Source organism: Desmodus rotundus, chromosome 4, assembly GCF_022682495.2.
Source record: "Desmodus rotundus isolate HL8 chromosome 4, HLdesRot8A.1, whole genome shotgun sequence".
Classification (NCBI taxonomy): domain Eukaryota; kingdom Metazoa; phylum Chordata; class Mammalia; order Chiroptera; family Phyllostomidae; genus Desmodus; species Desmodus rotundus.
Window position 1 is genome coordinate 144,061,833 of NC_071390.1, and position 13,980 is coordinate 144,075,812.

At 42.5% G+C, this 13,980-nt stretch overlaps 1 protein-coding gene across 13 annotated transcripts in view; it reads left to right on the forward strand.

The window, feature by feature from the left end:
* KIAA1217 (KIAA1217 ortholog) overlaps nt 1-13,980 on the forward strand; it is a 300,119-nt gene that overhangs the window by 32,805 nt on the left and 253,334 nt on the right. Inside the window, exon 1 of one of the 13 annotated variants that reach the window (XM_053922558.2) lies at nt 8,100-8,345. The exons of the other annotated variants lie outside the window; for them this stretch is intronic. Coding sequence (XP_053778533.1) covers nt 8,247-8,345 — 99 coding nt within the window. The 5' untranslated portion in view covers nt 8,100-8,246. Of the gene's footprint in view, nt 1-8,099; nt 8,346-13,980 lie in introns of those variants that run through there. 13 annotated transcript variants of the gene reach the window in all.

Genomic DNA, 13,980 nt, shown 5'->3' on the forward strand with positions numbered 1-13,980 from the left:
ACATTTTTTTTTTTACCCACAGACCCTGTTTTAGAAGTCCATTAAAACTTTTTATTACACTTAATTGTTGTATTGTTAAGAGATTATCTGTTGACTAATAAGCGGTGATTGCATTTAGGAGTCTGTTTTGTGCCTAGCGGGCTTTAGTGAAGGTCTGTTGAGTCAAAAGCTCAGGGTGCACAGTGATTCAAGGGCCAGATTGTCTGGATTCAAGGCCTGCCTCCATCCATTCTTACTAGTAGTACAGCTTTTCCACTGAAGAATGTATGTAGGTTTACTCATATCCCAAATAAACTGTAGCATCAAAATTTAGAAAGCTCTGTGTAACAGAATTAGTGATCTCTAAAACTTATATTTTTCTTTTTTAAAAACTTTGGAATTTTCATGGAAATTATTTCTTCAGAAAGAAAGGCACTAAAATCTCCCAGCTCAAGATCTGGGATTAGCACTTCCTCCTGGGCAGTCAGTACAAGGTTCCTCTGGGTGGGAGGGGAACTCTTTCAAAAACTTGTTCACAACTCAGGATCCTATCATTGCTATTTATCAATGTAACGTGATCAGAAATACTCCTGTTTGGAAACTGATGGGGAGTACTTTGCAAAAATCTAGTTTTAAAACAAAAGTCACCCTGGAAAATGGTGTCATCCAGACCACGCTGCTCTTCAGATGTGTGGCCTCTGAAGGGATGAGCGGTGCTTTCCTCCTCCAGCAGTCAAGCTTGCCATCACCTTTTTTATTCCCCCAGCCTTTTTTTAAGCAGGTAAAACCATAATTTAGTGCAAGTTAAATTCCTCAGGCCACCTGAGTTGGGGACTTTTTATTATGAACTGTGAAATGCAATGACCCAACTGCTTATGAATTCGGCCATTTCGTATTTCAGGGTGGAGCTTCCTCAGATGTTGTTCCAATATCGATTACCTTTTTGCAAACTTCCCAGCTTTTGCTTTTAACTTGTAACCATTGATGAGAGAAAGTGTGGCAAGGAGGATTTTTTTTTTCCTGGAGGCATAATATCAAGGTAGGCAGGATTCTGAGGTTACTAGATCTATTTCTTATAAAACCAAAATGACAAATTCTCCGTGATCCATGGCGACAGTTGTGACATCTGGGCAACTGGAGGCATTAGGACCACTAGGCTGTGGTGGAAAGAGTGGAATTCAGGACAACCTTTGTTGGGAAGGGACCGGGGAGGGACAAAGGAGGGAAGCAGAGGTAAGCTTTATCTTAATGACAGGAACTCTCCTGCTTCTGCATCAGACAACAGACTTAACAGGCACCAGAAAGAATTTTGAATGGCTTATTTGTATGAATGACATGTGCAAAAATAAAATATTACACAGTGGTAGAAACCCTCCTCTGGAGCTCTCCCAGCAAGCCATGTACAGCAGACTTTGTGTGATGGCACGAGTGCAGTCAGCGCCCGGGAAAGGCAGCCGATAGCTTCAGAGGCCTCAGGTTCTCCATGGCAGTTTCACTTCCCACCCTTCGTGCCAGTGCACGGTCCTCTTCCCTTCCGCTCCTGTCCACCTGCTCATGATTAAGCAACAGAATTGATAATGGAATTTCCCACAAATGGTTTTTCTTGCTTAGTAAATGCAAATGAGCACGTTGGCCCCCAGGGGCCTGATGGTGGGGCCCAGCCTACCCGGCTGCACTGCTCTGTGCTCTGCTCGGATCACACGAGGAGGGCGCCAAGACCCCATTCCGGAGATGTTGTTACTGGCCCGTTGTTGGCACTGTAAACTGTTCCGATAGCACTTTCCTTGGGCTTACCACCTGCCACTCAGAAGCAAAGCAGGCTGCTGCCTTACACACGTTTTGGAATCGCCAAGGAAACAGATTCAGATGACCCATTGGTAATTTTCAGTCTTTGACACTAAAAATGTTTGTAAATACCCCTGAGAATGTCACCTGGATGTCAACTCATGTTCATAGTAATCATTACATGTGTACTGTTCCAGCGGAACAATTTTTTTTAATCATCTGATTGAATTTCGCTGAAGGAAGGGTTGCATGGGCTCTCTTCATTTTTAACTTTATTTGAATCCTTTTTCAGTTTTAAGACTGCAGAAGAAATCAACTATGGTGAATTGCCTCATTAAAGACAATTTTCTGTCTCTCCTTCGTGGACCATGTATGCCTCTGTGTGTGTGTGTGCATGCGTGCCTATGTTTTTGGTGGCGAGAACAGCACAAACTCCGATTTAAAACTGTTCTTTCAGAGCAGTTATAGTAGTGGCCCCATAATACATTAACTCCACCCCTTTTGATTGCTGTTCTGATTGCTTCGTTTCCCCCCTTCTGTTATGAACACAACTGCAATGACCTGTGTAATGGTGCATGTATCAGCAAGTCTGAGGGACAGATTCTTAGGTGATGAGTTACTAGTCTATTACTACTAGTTTACGAGGATTACTAGTGTTGAAAGGTATTGCCCAACTTTCAACACAGTTCGCTGCAGTTGTGACAATGTATAAAATAGACGCCACGTGCAGGTAGGGACACATAACCAAGTTATATTAAATAAGCAATACAATTTACAGAGCAGTATAGATAGTATAATACCTTTTATTTAAAAAATAAAAAGCTGAATCCTATTTGTATGAAAAAGCTTATCCATTTTCCATGTCCTCATCTATACATTAAAAATTTCTAAAATGATGCCTAATAAATTGAAGGATTAATGAGCTAGTGAGGACAAAAGCTTTTATTTTTAATTTCTGGACTTCTCTACTACTTATATTTTTATCATATTATATATTACTGTAAAAGTCTAAAACTAGTTACAACAAAACAGTTGCCCTGGAATGGAATGTATGTCCCTTCAAGGGAAGCCAGCAGTTTCCAGGTAGGCTGCAGAGGTGACTTCCTTCATCTCACGCACCAGTCCAGAAGCATGGCTGTGCTTTGAAATAGTTGTCCCTTGAGGAAGAAAGGGGCCCTCTTTTTATCCATCCTTACGGGAGCAGTCACTTCTGATGTCATTAGTAGTCTCATTTCCAGCCACAGAATCTTCCCTAAACCAGTTCATTCCAGTCAGGATCCCACTTTTCTAAATAAATGCTATTTGGGGTTGTGAGTACCAGGTGTGTTTTGATTAAATATATTTAAGCTGCCCAAAATTTTCAACAAAAACAGTAAATTCACGTTCCCAGTTGGGGCATCTTCTTAGTCATTGTATAAAACATTCGCTTCAAATTCAAGTTTATAACTAAACTTAATCTTTTGCCAAGTTATGGGGATCAATTTTAGATAAAGAGAACTAGGCTTTCATATTAAGACTGTACCTATATACTACGATTCAGTTACCTAAATGACAAAGAAATGGTTTAATATACAGAATACTTCTATTTGAAAAAAAAACTTTTTTTTTTAAACAGCAAGACAGGTCAGAAGTAGAATCATAGGATGCCTTTTGAAAGAAGAGAACCAACACTTTTTATATTCCAGGGTAACTGAAGAAAGCTTCAGACATTATTTTAAACTCCAACTTCTTTTTAATTCAGAGTCACAGAGTGCATTAAAACTAAAGTGTGGTAGATTCGATATACATTTCTTTTGCACAAATCAGTACATATTTTCACTTTAATTAGACTTCCCTTCCTTTCTCCTCCTCAACAGCTACTTTTGAAACCACGTTTTTCCCAGACATGTTCTTTTTCTACTTCATAAAGTATCTCAGTTCTGCAGTTAGTTGCAAATATTTGCAAAAGGAAACAAATGTTAAAAAATGTCTCTAAATATGGTATTTTTGAATAAACATATACTTGATATTAGTTGGTAAACCTAAAAAATAATGAGAAATAACTGTGCTTAGAGGAAAAAGGGAAGAGTAGGGGCTATGACGTGCACAAGGAAAGCTGTAATTCAAGTAACCCCATTCAGGAGAATATAATTACCGTCGTCTCAGATCACTTTAAATCCAATTGAACTTTTTCGATACCATTAGAAAAATAGGCCAAGCTTCCTATGGCATAAGGTAAATACAATATTTTCCCCCTCAAATATTTATATATCACTAGCTTTTTTAAGACATAAACATCCAAATCTCAAAAGGCTTACAGGGAATTTTTTTTTATTGTATGGTGTGTGCCAACAATACAATAAAAAAAAACTTCCCTGTATGCTTTCAAACCACTGCAAATAAGTACTAGATTGCCCACAAGTATTATTACTTACTATATGCCTAAAACTTTCACACCAATTTTCTTGTATAGTCCTCTAGTAAAACCATACAACAATACATATAAATAAGGAAACTAAGGCTCAGAAGTCTTGAGAGACTTGATTCTCTGGGCCACAGGGGGATTTGAACCCAGCAATTCTAACACAAGCCGGGGCATTTGGACGGGATCCCTGGGGTGTTTGTTCACTTTGAAAACTTGTTCATTTTTCTGAAAGTGGATTTCCAAACAGTTTTATCACTCGGGGATTGATTTCCTTCTTGCCTCTGTAGCCTCCCGCTTTTACAATACCTATCGTTCTTGCCAGTTCAGTGTTACCCTGAAGGGTGGACTTGGAGAAACCGAGGAGGCTGGAACAGGGATGGGTTTTGCTGCTTGTTTGCAGTACCTCTGAAGTCAAGCCTGGAGCTGGCTTGTCAGGAATGTGCTTATTAAGCAACCTTCTTCCTGGTGTGAGAGGAGGAAAGCTGCATGCCTCAACCAAATTCCTTCCTCCAAAAACCTGCACTCCACAAGCAGACCTCTGGAATTCACCCCAGAGAAAGAATGCTTGGTGATTCCTAGATCCTGGTTCACAAAATGGTGTTGCTCACATGTTTCACATAATAACCCTCAATGCATTCACTCCTGTTGTCAGTATTTGTTGCCGGCATTTTTGTGTGTGATTGTGAAAGTTCTCACTGGAACTGAAGGGACAGATTAGGCAACATTCATCAGTAAATTCCTTGTACCAGAAAAGTATAGGTCAGAGGTCCCAGGCCTGGGGCCAGGCTCCCCAGAAAGGCCTGCACAATGGCTTCTACAGATTTTGGTAAGCCACCACAGCTTTGTAGAATTAGAGTATTACATAAAAATCAAATTTTTTACATTATGAGGGGAGAAATCAGATGATCAGAAAACACTGGCCCCAAATTCCTTTGTTAAAACTCGTTAGAGCAGCTGCCCCATTAAGATGGGGGTATAGGTTCTCAGGTTCACCACAGCCCCCCAGTCTCTCTCACACCCGTGTCTCTTGCCTGCTGACTTCTATCCTAGTGAGCCCTACCGTCTTTTGTAGACCTGGTCCTGTGAAGTGCTGGGGTGAGGTAGGAGGAATCCAGCCTTTGTTGTTGGGCAGACGTAATTTCAGGAACTCATTCAATCACGTACTCTTTGTGTGGTTTTGGGCAAGTCATTTGATCTAAGGAAGCATCCATTTCTGTGGCCAGGTGGTTTGCAGATGGGAGACAGAGCCTGACTAGTACCTGACCCAGTACCTGGCATGAAGCAAATGCTTGAAACATGGAAGCAGCCACAGTTGACCCTTGAACAACACAGGGTTAAGGGGCACCGACCCCTGTGCAGTAGAAAATCCATGTATAACTTTTGACTCCCCCGAAACTTAACTACTAATAGCCTACTGTTGACTGGCTATTACACAAAATTAACACATATTTTGTATGTTATATGTATAATATACTGTGTTCTTATAATAAAGTAAGCTACAGGAAAGATACATTATTAAGGAAATCATAAGGAAGAGAAAATACATTTACAGTACTTACTGAAAAAACTTTCATATGAGTGGATGCATTCAGTTCAAACCCGTGTTGTTCAAGGGTCAACTGGGCAATGGAAACATCTCACAAAACATTTTGTGAGAACGCGTTGGTGTCTACCAGTCTTATATATTCATAGGCCATGCAAGGTGGTAGGGACCTTGCAGCTGCTACAGAAAACATCCCAGCTTTATGGAGAATGACACTAAAGCCAAGGGAGTTCACTAATCCAAGATTACTCACTTACTCTGGGGCAAACAGGTCCAGGGTCAGTGGTTTTCAAAGAACCCATGAAGAGGCCTCAGAGTATAGTTGGAGAATTAAGTAGGTGAAAGTGTGTCTTGGATTATTAAAACTAAGAATAAGATAATTTTGATTCGTATGGAGGTGGTACAGCTACATATGATCATTGGATTTAGAAAGAATGAACTATCATTCATTTGTTCATACAATAATTCATTCCACCCAGATTGAATTTCTAGTTTAGGCAGGCCCAGCACTTGGCACTGGGAAGACAGTACTGGGCAAGACTGACAAGGCCATTGCCTCCAGAGAACTTAGCATGTAATGCAGGAGGCAGAGGAGAAAACAGATATTCAGATAAGTGCCATGAAGGCAATAAAGAGGATGACATGAAAATGAGCCAGTCCCCTACTACACAGCCAGGAGAGGCATAGAAGTGCAGGACCCCAAGACAGGGAGGGGCTTATCTGTTTAAGATCTCAGTTGACCTAGGAGAGGTGGCTGTGGACTTAGTAGACCACCATAAGAAATTTGGATTTTTTCTTAGTTCTAGTACAAAGGATTTTAGGCAGAAGAGTGATAGAATATTTTTAGCTTTTATTCAAACGCTAATTTTTTGGAAGCACTTTTTGGATGGGGGTGGAAGGTTACTTTTAACTAAGCTGATCTCCCCTCCCTCCATCTCTGTGACTATCCCCAAAGGGCCTTTTGGCACTCCAAGGCTTTACCTAGCACCCTGTGAAGACCCCAAATGGAGGAAGTTTATAGACTCCTGAGGATCTGTGACTCGCCCACACAGGGTCTCGTGCCTGGCGTCCAGAAATACAATCCTGTGTTCTTGTTATTAGCCCAAAGGCTGAATGCTGGTATTTCTTTTCTTATTTGTTTATTTTTTCCTAATTCTCAACACTTTCATTGGATCTCATGTATTCAGAGTGTCCACTCTTAGGTCACTAAAATATTTCCTGTCACCTACAATAAAAGGTACAAATTGATGCAGTAATATCTGAAATGGGATACACGTGTCATCATGCCTGAATTAGGGGTTTCCCAATGACGTGATGTGACATCTAACCTTTGCCTTTTCATCTGCTGTCATCCGAAAAAAGAAATCATTAGTTCATATTTCAATCCAACTCACTTTTTTTTTTCATTTTGTGGAATTTCATTTGAGGTATGATATTACCAACTGTCGAACCTCCCAGCTCCCACACAGAGCCCACTGGCTATCCTAGCTCAGGCCATGCCCTTAGGTCGTACCCCACTGATGTTCGCTGAACACCACAGAGTAGATCAGGCAAGTCCCACTGGCACCTTTAACACTGGCTATTGTTCACTTTGGGCTTGTTTGTAAAAACTATGGAAAATTATGACAATGCTGGAAAGGCCAGTAGATTTCAGTCTACTCACTCACATTACAGCTGAGGAAACTGAGCTTCAGAGGACTGATGGGACTTCCGTCAGCCACATAGGTGTGATGAGGGCCACAGTGAGTCTGGGGTCCAGGTTTCTAACCCCAAGTGACCCTTACACCCCAGCACATGTTCTTTGGAGATGATTCTGAGACTGGGCGGGTGGGGTAAGTGGCACAGGTCATGCCGTCAGGAAATGGGGGCAGGTCCTTCAGGGTGGTTTTCAAGCATTTGGATGCCATAGCCTCTTTCTTCATTCAATTGTTCTAGAAGTTCCAGCCTAGTGGGTTTTGAGGCAGAAAATGGCCACAGAGGATACATACCATGACTGCACTGCCTTTCAGGATGAAGCAGTTTTACTAAACACTAGTGTTGAGACTGAAGGCAATTTGGGCTTTGCCGCATGATGGTAGAAACTTAATAAATACATTTTAATATGAATGAAGCAAAGATCTATCTCTTAAATATGAAACTGCATGTGAATATAAACTGTTCAAATGTGTGCTGATGAACTTTAGTTGGCCCCGTCCCACTCTGTGAGACTCCAATTTTCTTTAATGTGTGGTGTGTGGGCCGAGCCCCTATGGCCAAGTGAGATATATGGAAAAGAGGCATATTCTTGCCCCCTTTTTTGGTGTCTGCATCTGGATTTACCTAAACCCCACCCCAGCTGCATTTGCATACCAATGAAAAACCGGTATTTTATGTCATGAATCACACTTCATACCCTGGGCCCCTGTCTGACAGGGGTGTGCCAGGCCAGCTTGGGGAAGGATGGGCACAGCTGAGGGTGAGCTGAGCGTGGAGGAGGCAGGGCCTGCGGCCTCTGGGCCAGGCAGGTGACCGCTACCGTCGCCTGTGGATTTGGACATGGAGCCGACGTGTCCTTCTGAAGATCAGCCAAGAAAGGAAGTTGGCTTCCTGAATTTCTGCTGTCAGGGGCCCTGCACTGCAGCAGACAGGAGTGAGGTACAGGAGGGGGGCAATCAGAGGGTCCCCACCCCTGCTCTGGCATCTCCTCTACTGTGCAATGCCTTCCTGACTACCTGAGCGGCTCAGTGTCCTGAGCTGCTCCTGGCCAATGTCTGCCGAGTGAGAGCAGGAGAGGGCCCTGGGTCACCTTGTTTCTTTTAGGTTAAATTCAGCTTGGGTGCAGAGGATGATGGCCCATGGCAGTTAAACCTTGTTAACAATAATTAAATTGTTTTTCTTTATGCTGAAAAATCTCTTCATTTTCTGTAGAAAGGCGGGGCCATTTTTTTTTTTTTTTTGATTATTCAGAAAGTCTCCAGGTAAGGTGTAATCCACCATACCTTGAAGGACTGTGGATTAAGCAGTTTGTGGGATTCTGATTTGCAAATGTCACACAGATTAGAAATCTGAGTGCTTCCAGTTAAAAACTTTGTCAGAAACCAAAAAAAAAAAAAAAAGGTGTTTTTTCCTCTTTTGCCTCTCCCTTTGGTTCTGCCATAGCACTTTGGTTAGGAGTCTCTTAAAACATGCCCGACTGCTTCTGAACCAGTCTGGATCAGCTTCTCAAAGCAAGGAGGACGTTTGGCATGTTCCTTCTTGTTCCTGACTTAATCCCTACCCAGAGACATTGCCCATCCGCCTCAGGAGCCTGTGCAGCGCGGGCAGTGGAAACCTTAGCTCTTCGCAATACCTGAGAAGTAGAACAGCTTTATTTCCATGAGGAAAACGTTTTCAGACACTGGAGGCTGAGGTTCATAAAAAGAAAAAAGAAAAGCTTCAAAAATGAGAAGTCCTAATATGGGGATTTGATGAGTTTTGCATCTCGTCTGTCATTTCATGTGCCTGTCTGCCCACTGCCAGAATGAAGATGTTCTGAAAAGAAATCTTAGGAAATATTATCACAGTTACCAAGGTTGATGCAGGAAGAGAAAGGGGGGGGTGAATTTTCTAGAAGGAACTGAACCAATGGTGCTTTACAGAGGCCCAACTTTTAAATTTTAATAGAAATGATTGGCAATATGAGGATTTGGGTTGTGTGTCTGTTTTGTTGTGTGTGTGTGAGCATTGGAACATTTTGTTTCATTCTCCTGCTGCTCTCAGTCATGGAGGTTGGCCTGGTGAGCCTCCTTCAGACATCTTTGGGCTGAGGTGATACTGAGCTGGCCACAGAAGGGCTAAGGGTTGAAGTATAGGATGCTGTGTCAGTGGAAAAGAAGTACGGGTCATAGGTAGGAGAAAACAGATGCTAGTCATTTATATAGAGAAGAAGAGAAAGGCCCAGGGATCAAGGATTGTAAAATTTGGGCTGGGCAAAGCAAAGGGGTATGGGTATTCATAAATGTATTTAATCAAGATGGTCAGAAAAAATGTTTTTCAGAGATGGTATGAATGGAGTGTGGTAACAGAATCCACAGTCACGGTATTGGTGGCATGATAGGAAGGACAGAGCAATGACTTCTACATGGAGACTTTGGTTCTGCCAGAACAGAGGATGTGAGAGTATTCTGTTTCGGAGAGGCTCCTTCAGTTTCTACCTGTCTTTCTAATAGCTTTTTAAAACTTGGGTCTATAAGGAAATGAAATGGAAGCTATTGTTTATTAGAGATGTGGCTGGCAAGAAGCAACAAGCATATTCTGGAGGGAGGATGGAGCTGCACAGGTGGGAGGGGCCTTGGAATCACACTCTGAATTACCCTGAGCTGATCGGAACAGGTTCACACAGATCCCCCCAGATGTGGGAGTGTAGCCCAGGTAGGACACAGGACCTTCTCCTTTCTCATTTTCTTCCTCTCTCATCAAACCTGAATCAAACTGGGCCTCTGATTCTGTTACAAAGTCCTAAGACCCTTGTTTCACTGAGTTCCCACCTAGTTAAGTCTTCTTAGTCTTACTCTGAGAATCAAAACTCACTCAGATCAAAACCTGACTTAGAGAATCAAAGAACATAGGAGCTGAAATATATATCCAGTCAACCACCCTCCCCCACCCCCCAATGAAGTTGAGGTCAGTGAGGCTGAAAAGCTTGGGTGACTTATTCAACCTTCCAGAGAATAGCACCCCCCACCTCTAGTTTATGACCTTTCTTGAGGAAGAGCAGATAATTTAGGAGTCCCAGGTAGCTTGGGCTCCAACCCTGGTGTCCCTCCTCTGCCCCAGTATCTGATTTCTGCTGTGCCCTGACCTGGTTCAGGGCCCACTTCCTGACTCCTCTTCCTGCCTTTGCTCCAGTGGGCCACACAAGGTAGCACGCAGTAGCCAAGTGACGGCGCCTCCCAGAGAGCATGTTTCCTGGTGCTTGTGCCTCACTCTGCAAAACTCTGGTGGTCGCTATGGTAGTCCTCCCCTCACCCACCGATTTGCTTTCTGTGGTTTCAGTTACCCACAATCAAGCACGGTCCAGAAATATTAGATGAAAAATAAATAATTTATATGTTTGAAACTTTGTGCTATTCTGAGTCTGCCCTGCTCTGGACTGAATCATCCCTGGGTCCAGCGTATCCACCTGCAGACGGCCCACACTCATTAGTCACTTAGCAGCTGTCGAGGTTATCAGATCAACCGCTGAGGTACCATGGTGCTTGTATTCAGGTGACCCTTATTTTACTTAATAATGACCCCAAACCATTCACATAACTTACTGCATTATTGTTATAATTGTTTTATTTTATTTTGAGCTATTGTTATTAATCTCTTACTGTGCCTAATTTATAAATTAAACTTTATCATAAGTATGTATGTATAGGAAAAAACATAAGTATATGTAAGGTTTAGTACTATCCATGATTTCAGGCACCCATTAAGGGCCTTGGAATGTATTCGCCCGAAGATAAGGGGGTGCTACAGGACTAACTATGAGAAGTATTATTAGCCACACAAATTTCTCATTGGGAAAAGAAAAGCGTTGTAGGTTAAAGGGAGAATATCATACTTGATTATTGAGTGTGTTCTCCAAATCCCAAGTGTAGAAATACACACACATATACATATACACACAGTGGAGCAGGATATTGGGACTCCTCACTGGCTTTGAAATCTGGGGCTGCCCTGGCCAAGGTGCTCTATCCGATTGGTTAGAACATTGTCTCAGTACATGAAGGTGATGGGTTCTATCCTCAGTCAGGGCACACACATACAAGAAGCAACTAATGAATGCATAAACAAGTGGAACAAATTAATGTTTCTCTCTCTCTCTCTCCCTTTCTTTCTCTAAAATTAGTAAATAAAAATTTTTCAAAAAGAAAGAAAATCTGAAGCTAATAGTTGTGCTCTATGAAAGGTGAATATGAAAAAGCAAATTTCTGAAAGGTCCAGGCTGAGAATGGGGGCCTGTGACTTCGGGTACAGTCTATCAAAGTTAAGGATTAGGAGGACTAATACTAGGGGTACAAGCAGCTCTCAGAAGCAGTTCCTGTTACCCATAGCCTTGCGCTTTAATGAGCCTATAGCTGCCTATCAGCCCTGTGTCATCGTGAAGGTGATAGCTTTTCCACCAGGCTATTTTTCTCTAAAGCCCAGGGCTCAGGGGCAGCTCTTCCAAGATGAACCACTGTCTGATTCTAGCAGATGCACACGGGGGGAAGCTAAGCTGCTGCTTACCTGTTCAACCGTGATGAGATTCTAACTAAAGTCAGAAATCAAGGGACTGTGTTTGCAGGGGACTCTGGTGATTTTTTAAAATAGAGTGATCGGCCTCTGTGTCTCTGTTGGGGAACATTTCTTTCAATAGGAAAATAAGGGTGCAGTGTTTTACAAATTAAATGTTGGCAGTTTCTCATAGCCTTTCCTCACTGAAAGCTTGGAATTACCCTTATAGGAAATTTGTTAAAATACTTGGCACTGAAAATGGGCCCTATGTGGGGGTCCCTTCTGGAAAGTCCTGGAGTCTGACACTGCACTCTGTGTTTCCCTCACCCACTCCCTCTGGGAGTCCTTGAAGGTGGCAGACTCACAGGGGAGCCTAGAGATGGTCCTATTGCTGGGGTCCCACCTCCAATCACCTGTAGAGGGGTCACTTCCAGGCTGATACTGACTATATTCTCTCGGTGCTTCCCACTTGACTCTTCTTTCCCAGAAGGAGAAAGAGGAGGGTATGAGAGGAAAAACAAATGAACTCCCACTTCCTTCACTGCCCTGCAGGCCCGACTCCCTGCACACACACACAGACACACATACACCCTGAGGTTGAGATTCTTTCTCCAGTGAAACCAGATTCTGAAAGGCAAAACCATTCTGGCTGTGTTTTGGCTCAGTTGCTCAAAAGAGCTTAGGTGTCTGAATTCGAAATTTTCTTGTGGTTGTAAAATTTGGTACTGCAGATCTGTCCCTTGTGGGAAATTAGGGGCCTTCCCTGGGTTTTTTTTCTCACCCTGTAAAGAAACAGAGAGGTTTAGGCCTCATTGTGAGGGTCCATGTGGGAAGGAAATCATTTAAATCAAAGTATTCTCATTATAGAGTCATAACTGGATTTCTTGTGTGGGGTCTCTAGGTAGAGAGATAAAGTAGAAGAGAGATCTCCGAAGAGTTTAGGACCAGCATACCAAAACAAGTGGTCATGCTTCAGGCCCATTTCCACACATGTTCCTTAGAAAGGCTCTCTAAAACTGGCTAGGGAATCTCTGCCTAGAAGAGATACCACGAAAACAAAACAGGGTATTTGTTAGCCCCTGTTGTGTTCATTCACATCACAATCAACATTTGAATTGTGTAGTTGCGATACTATGAAAGGCACAAGCACGTTTAAAAAGATAATTTTGATGTAAGAATAGTCCACTAATAGCTTTATCTAGAGTACAACCTTTCCTCTAGACTTGACAGAAATTTTTATATACTGGAATGTTATATTGTTTATCTTGCCTCACCTGTTCTGTGAATAGATGTGACTTTTTAAACTTAATTTAATTTAACTTTTTTACCTAATCTACAGGACTGTCACGAGGAAAGGGGAAGTAATAATCGAGTCATAGACTTGGAGGTCGAGGGTCAAATGCCTCTTCAGGGAAGAGAACTAGTTACAGAGCTACATGAAGTGTGTAATGTCGGTTCTAGGTGGTGGTTCTCAATACCACCACCACATGTATCAATGTCTCTTTGCTATTGTGCATGTCATTCCTTAAATGACTGTTGCTATAAAAGTTTATCTTTTAAGTTGGTTATATGGAATTTGACCCTTCCCTTCCAAATATTTCTACAGAAGTGCATTTAATCTGCAGCTTAGCTGACTTACTAAGCTGTGATTTTTCAGATTTTTTAAAAATGAGAAATGGGTCTTGAGTTCTAATTCTGTACGTGAGCCTTAGTGAACACTTCTCTCACTAGGTATGTGTTTTGGTATGTGAGGGGACCCGTTCCCCTGTGCTGTGAGTAGAGAAGCTATGTTAGTAGTGAGGGACTTCCTGAGGTCTACAACAGGGTTGGGAAAAAGAAACCTCTGTGCTAGTTGTCTGGAGGGGGGCTGGTTATCAAGGAACAGGGTAGGGGGGCAACTCTGTCTTTAAAGAGGGGTGGGTGGGGTTGAAGAGAGCAGGGTGGGGTTACTGTGCATCAGGTTGTATACTTTTGCCAGGACTCTGCAGACAGAGTTTGGGGCAGTTGGTGACTGGGAAGAGCTGTGGGACCTGTTGTCCAGGAAGGA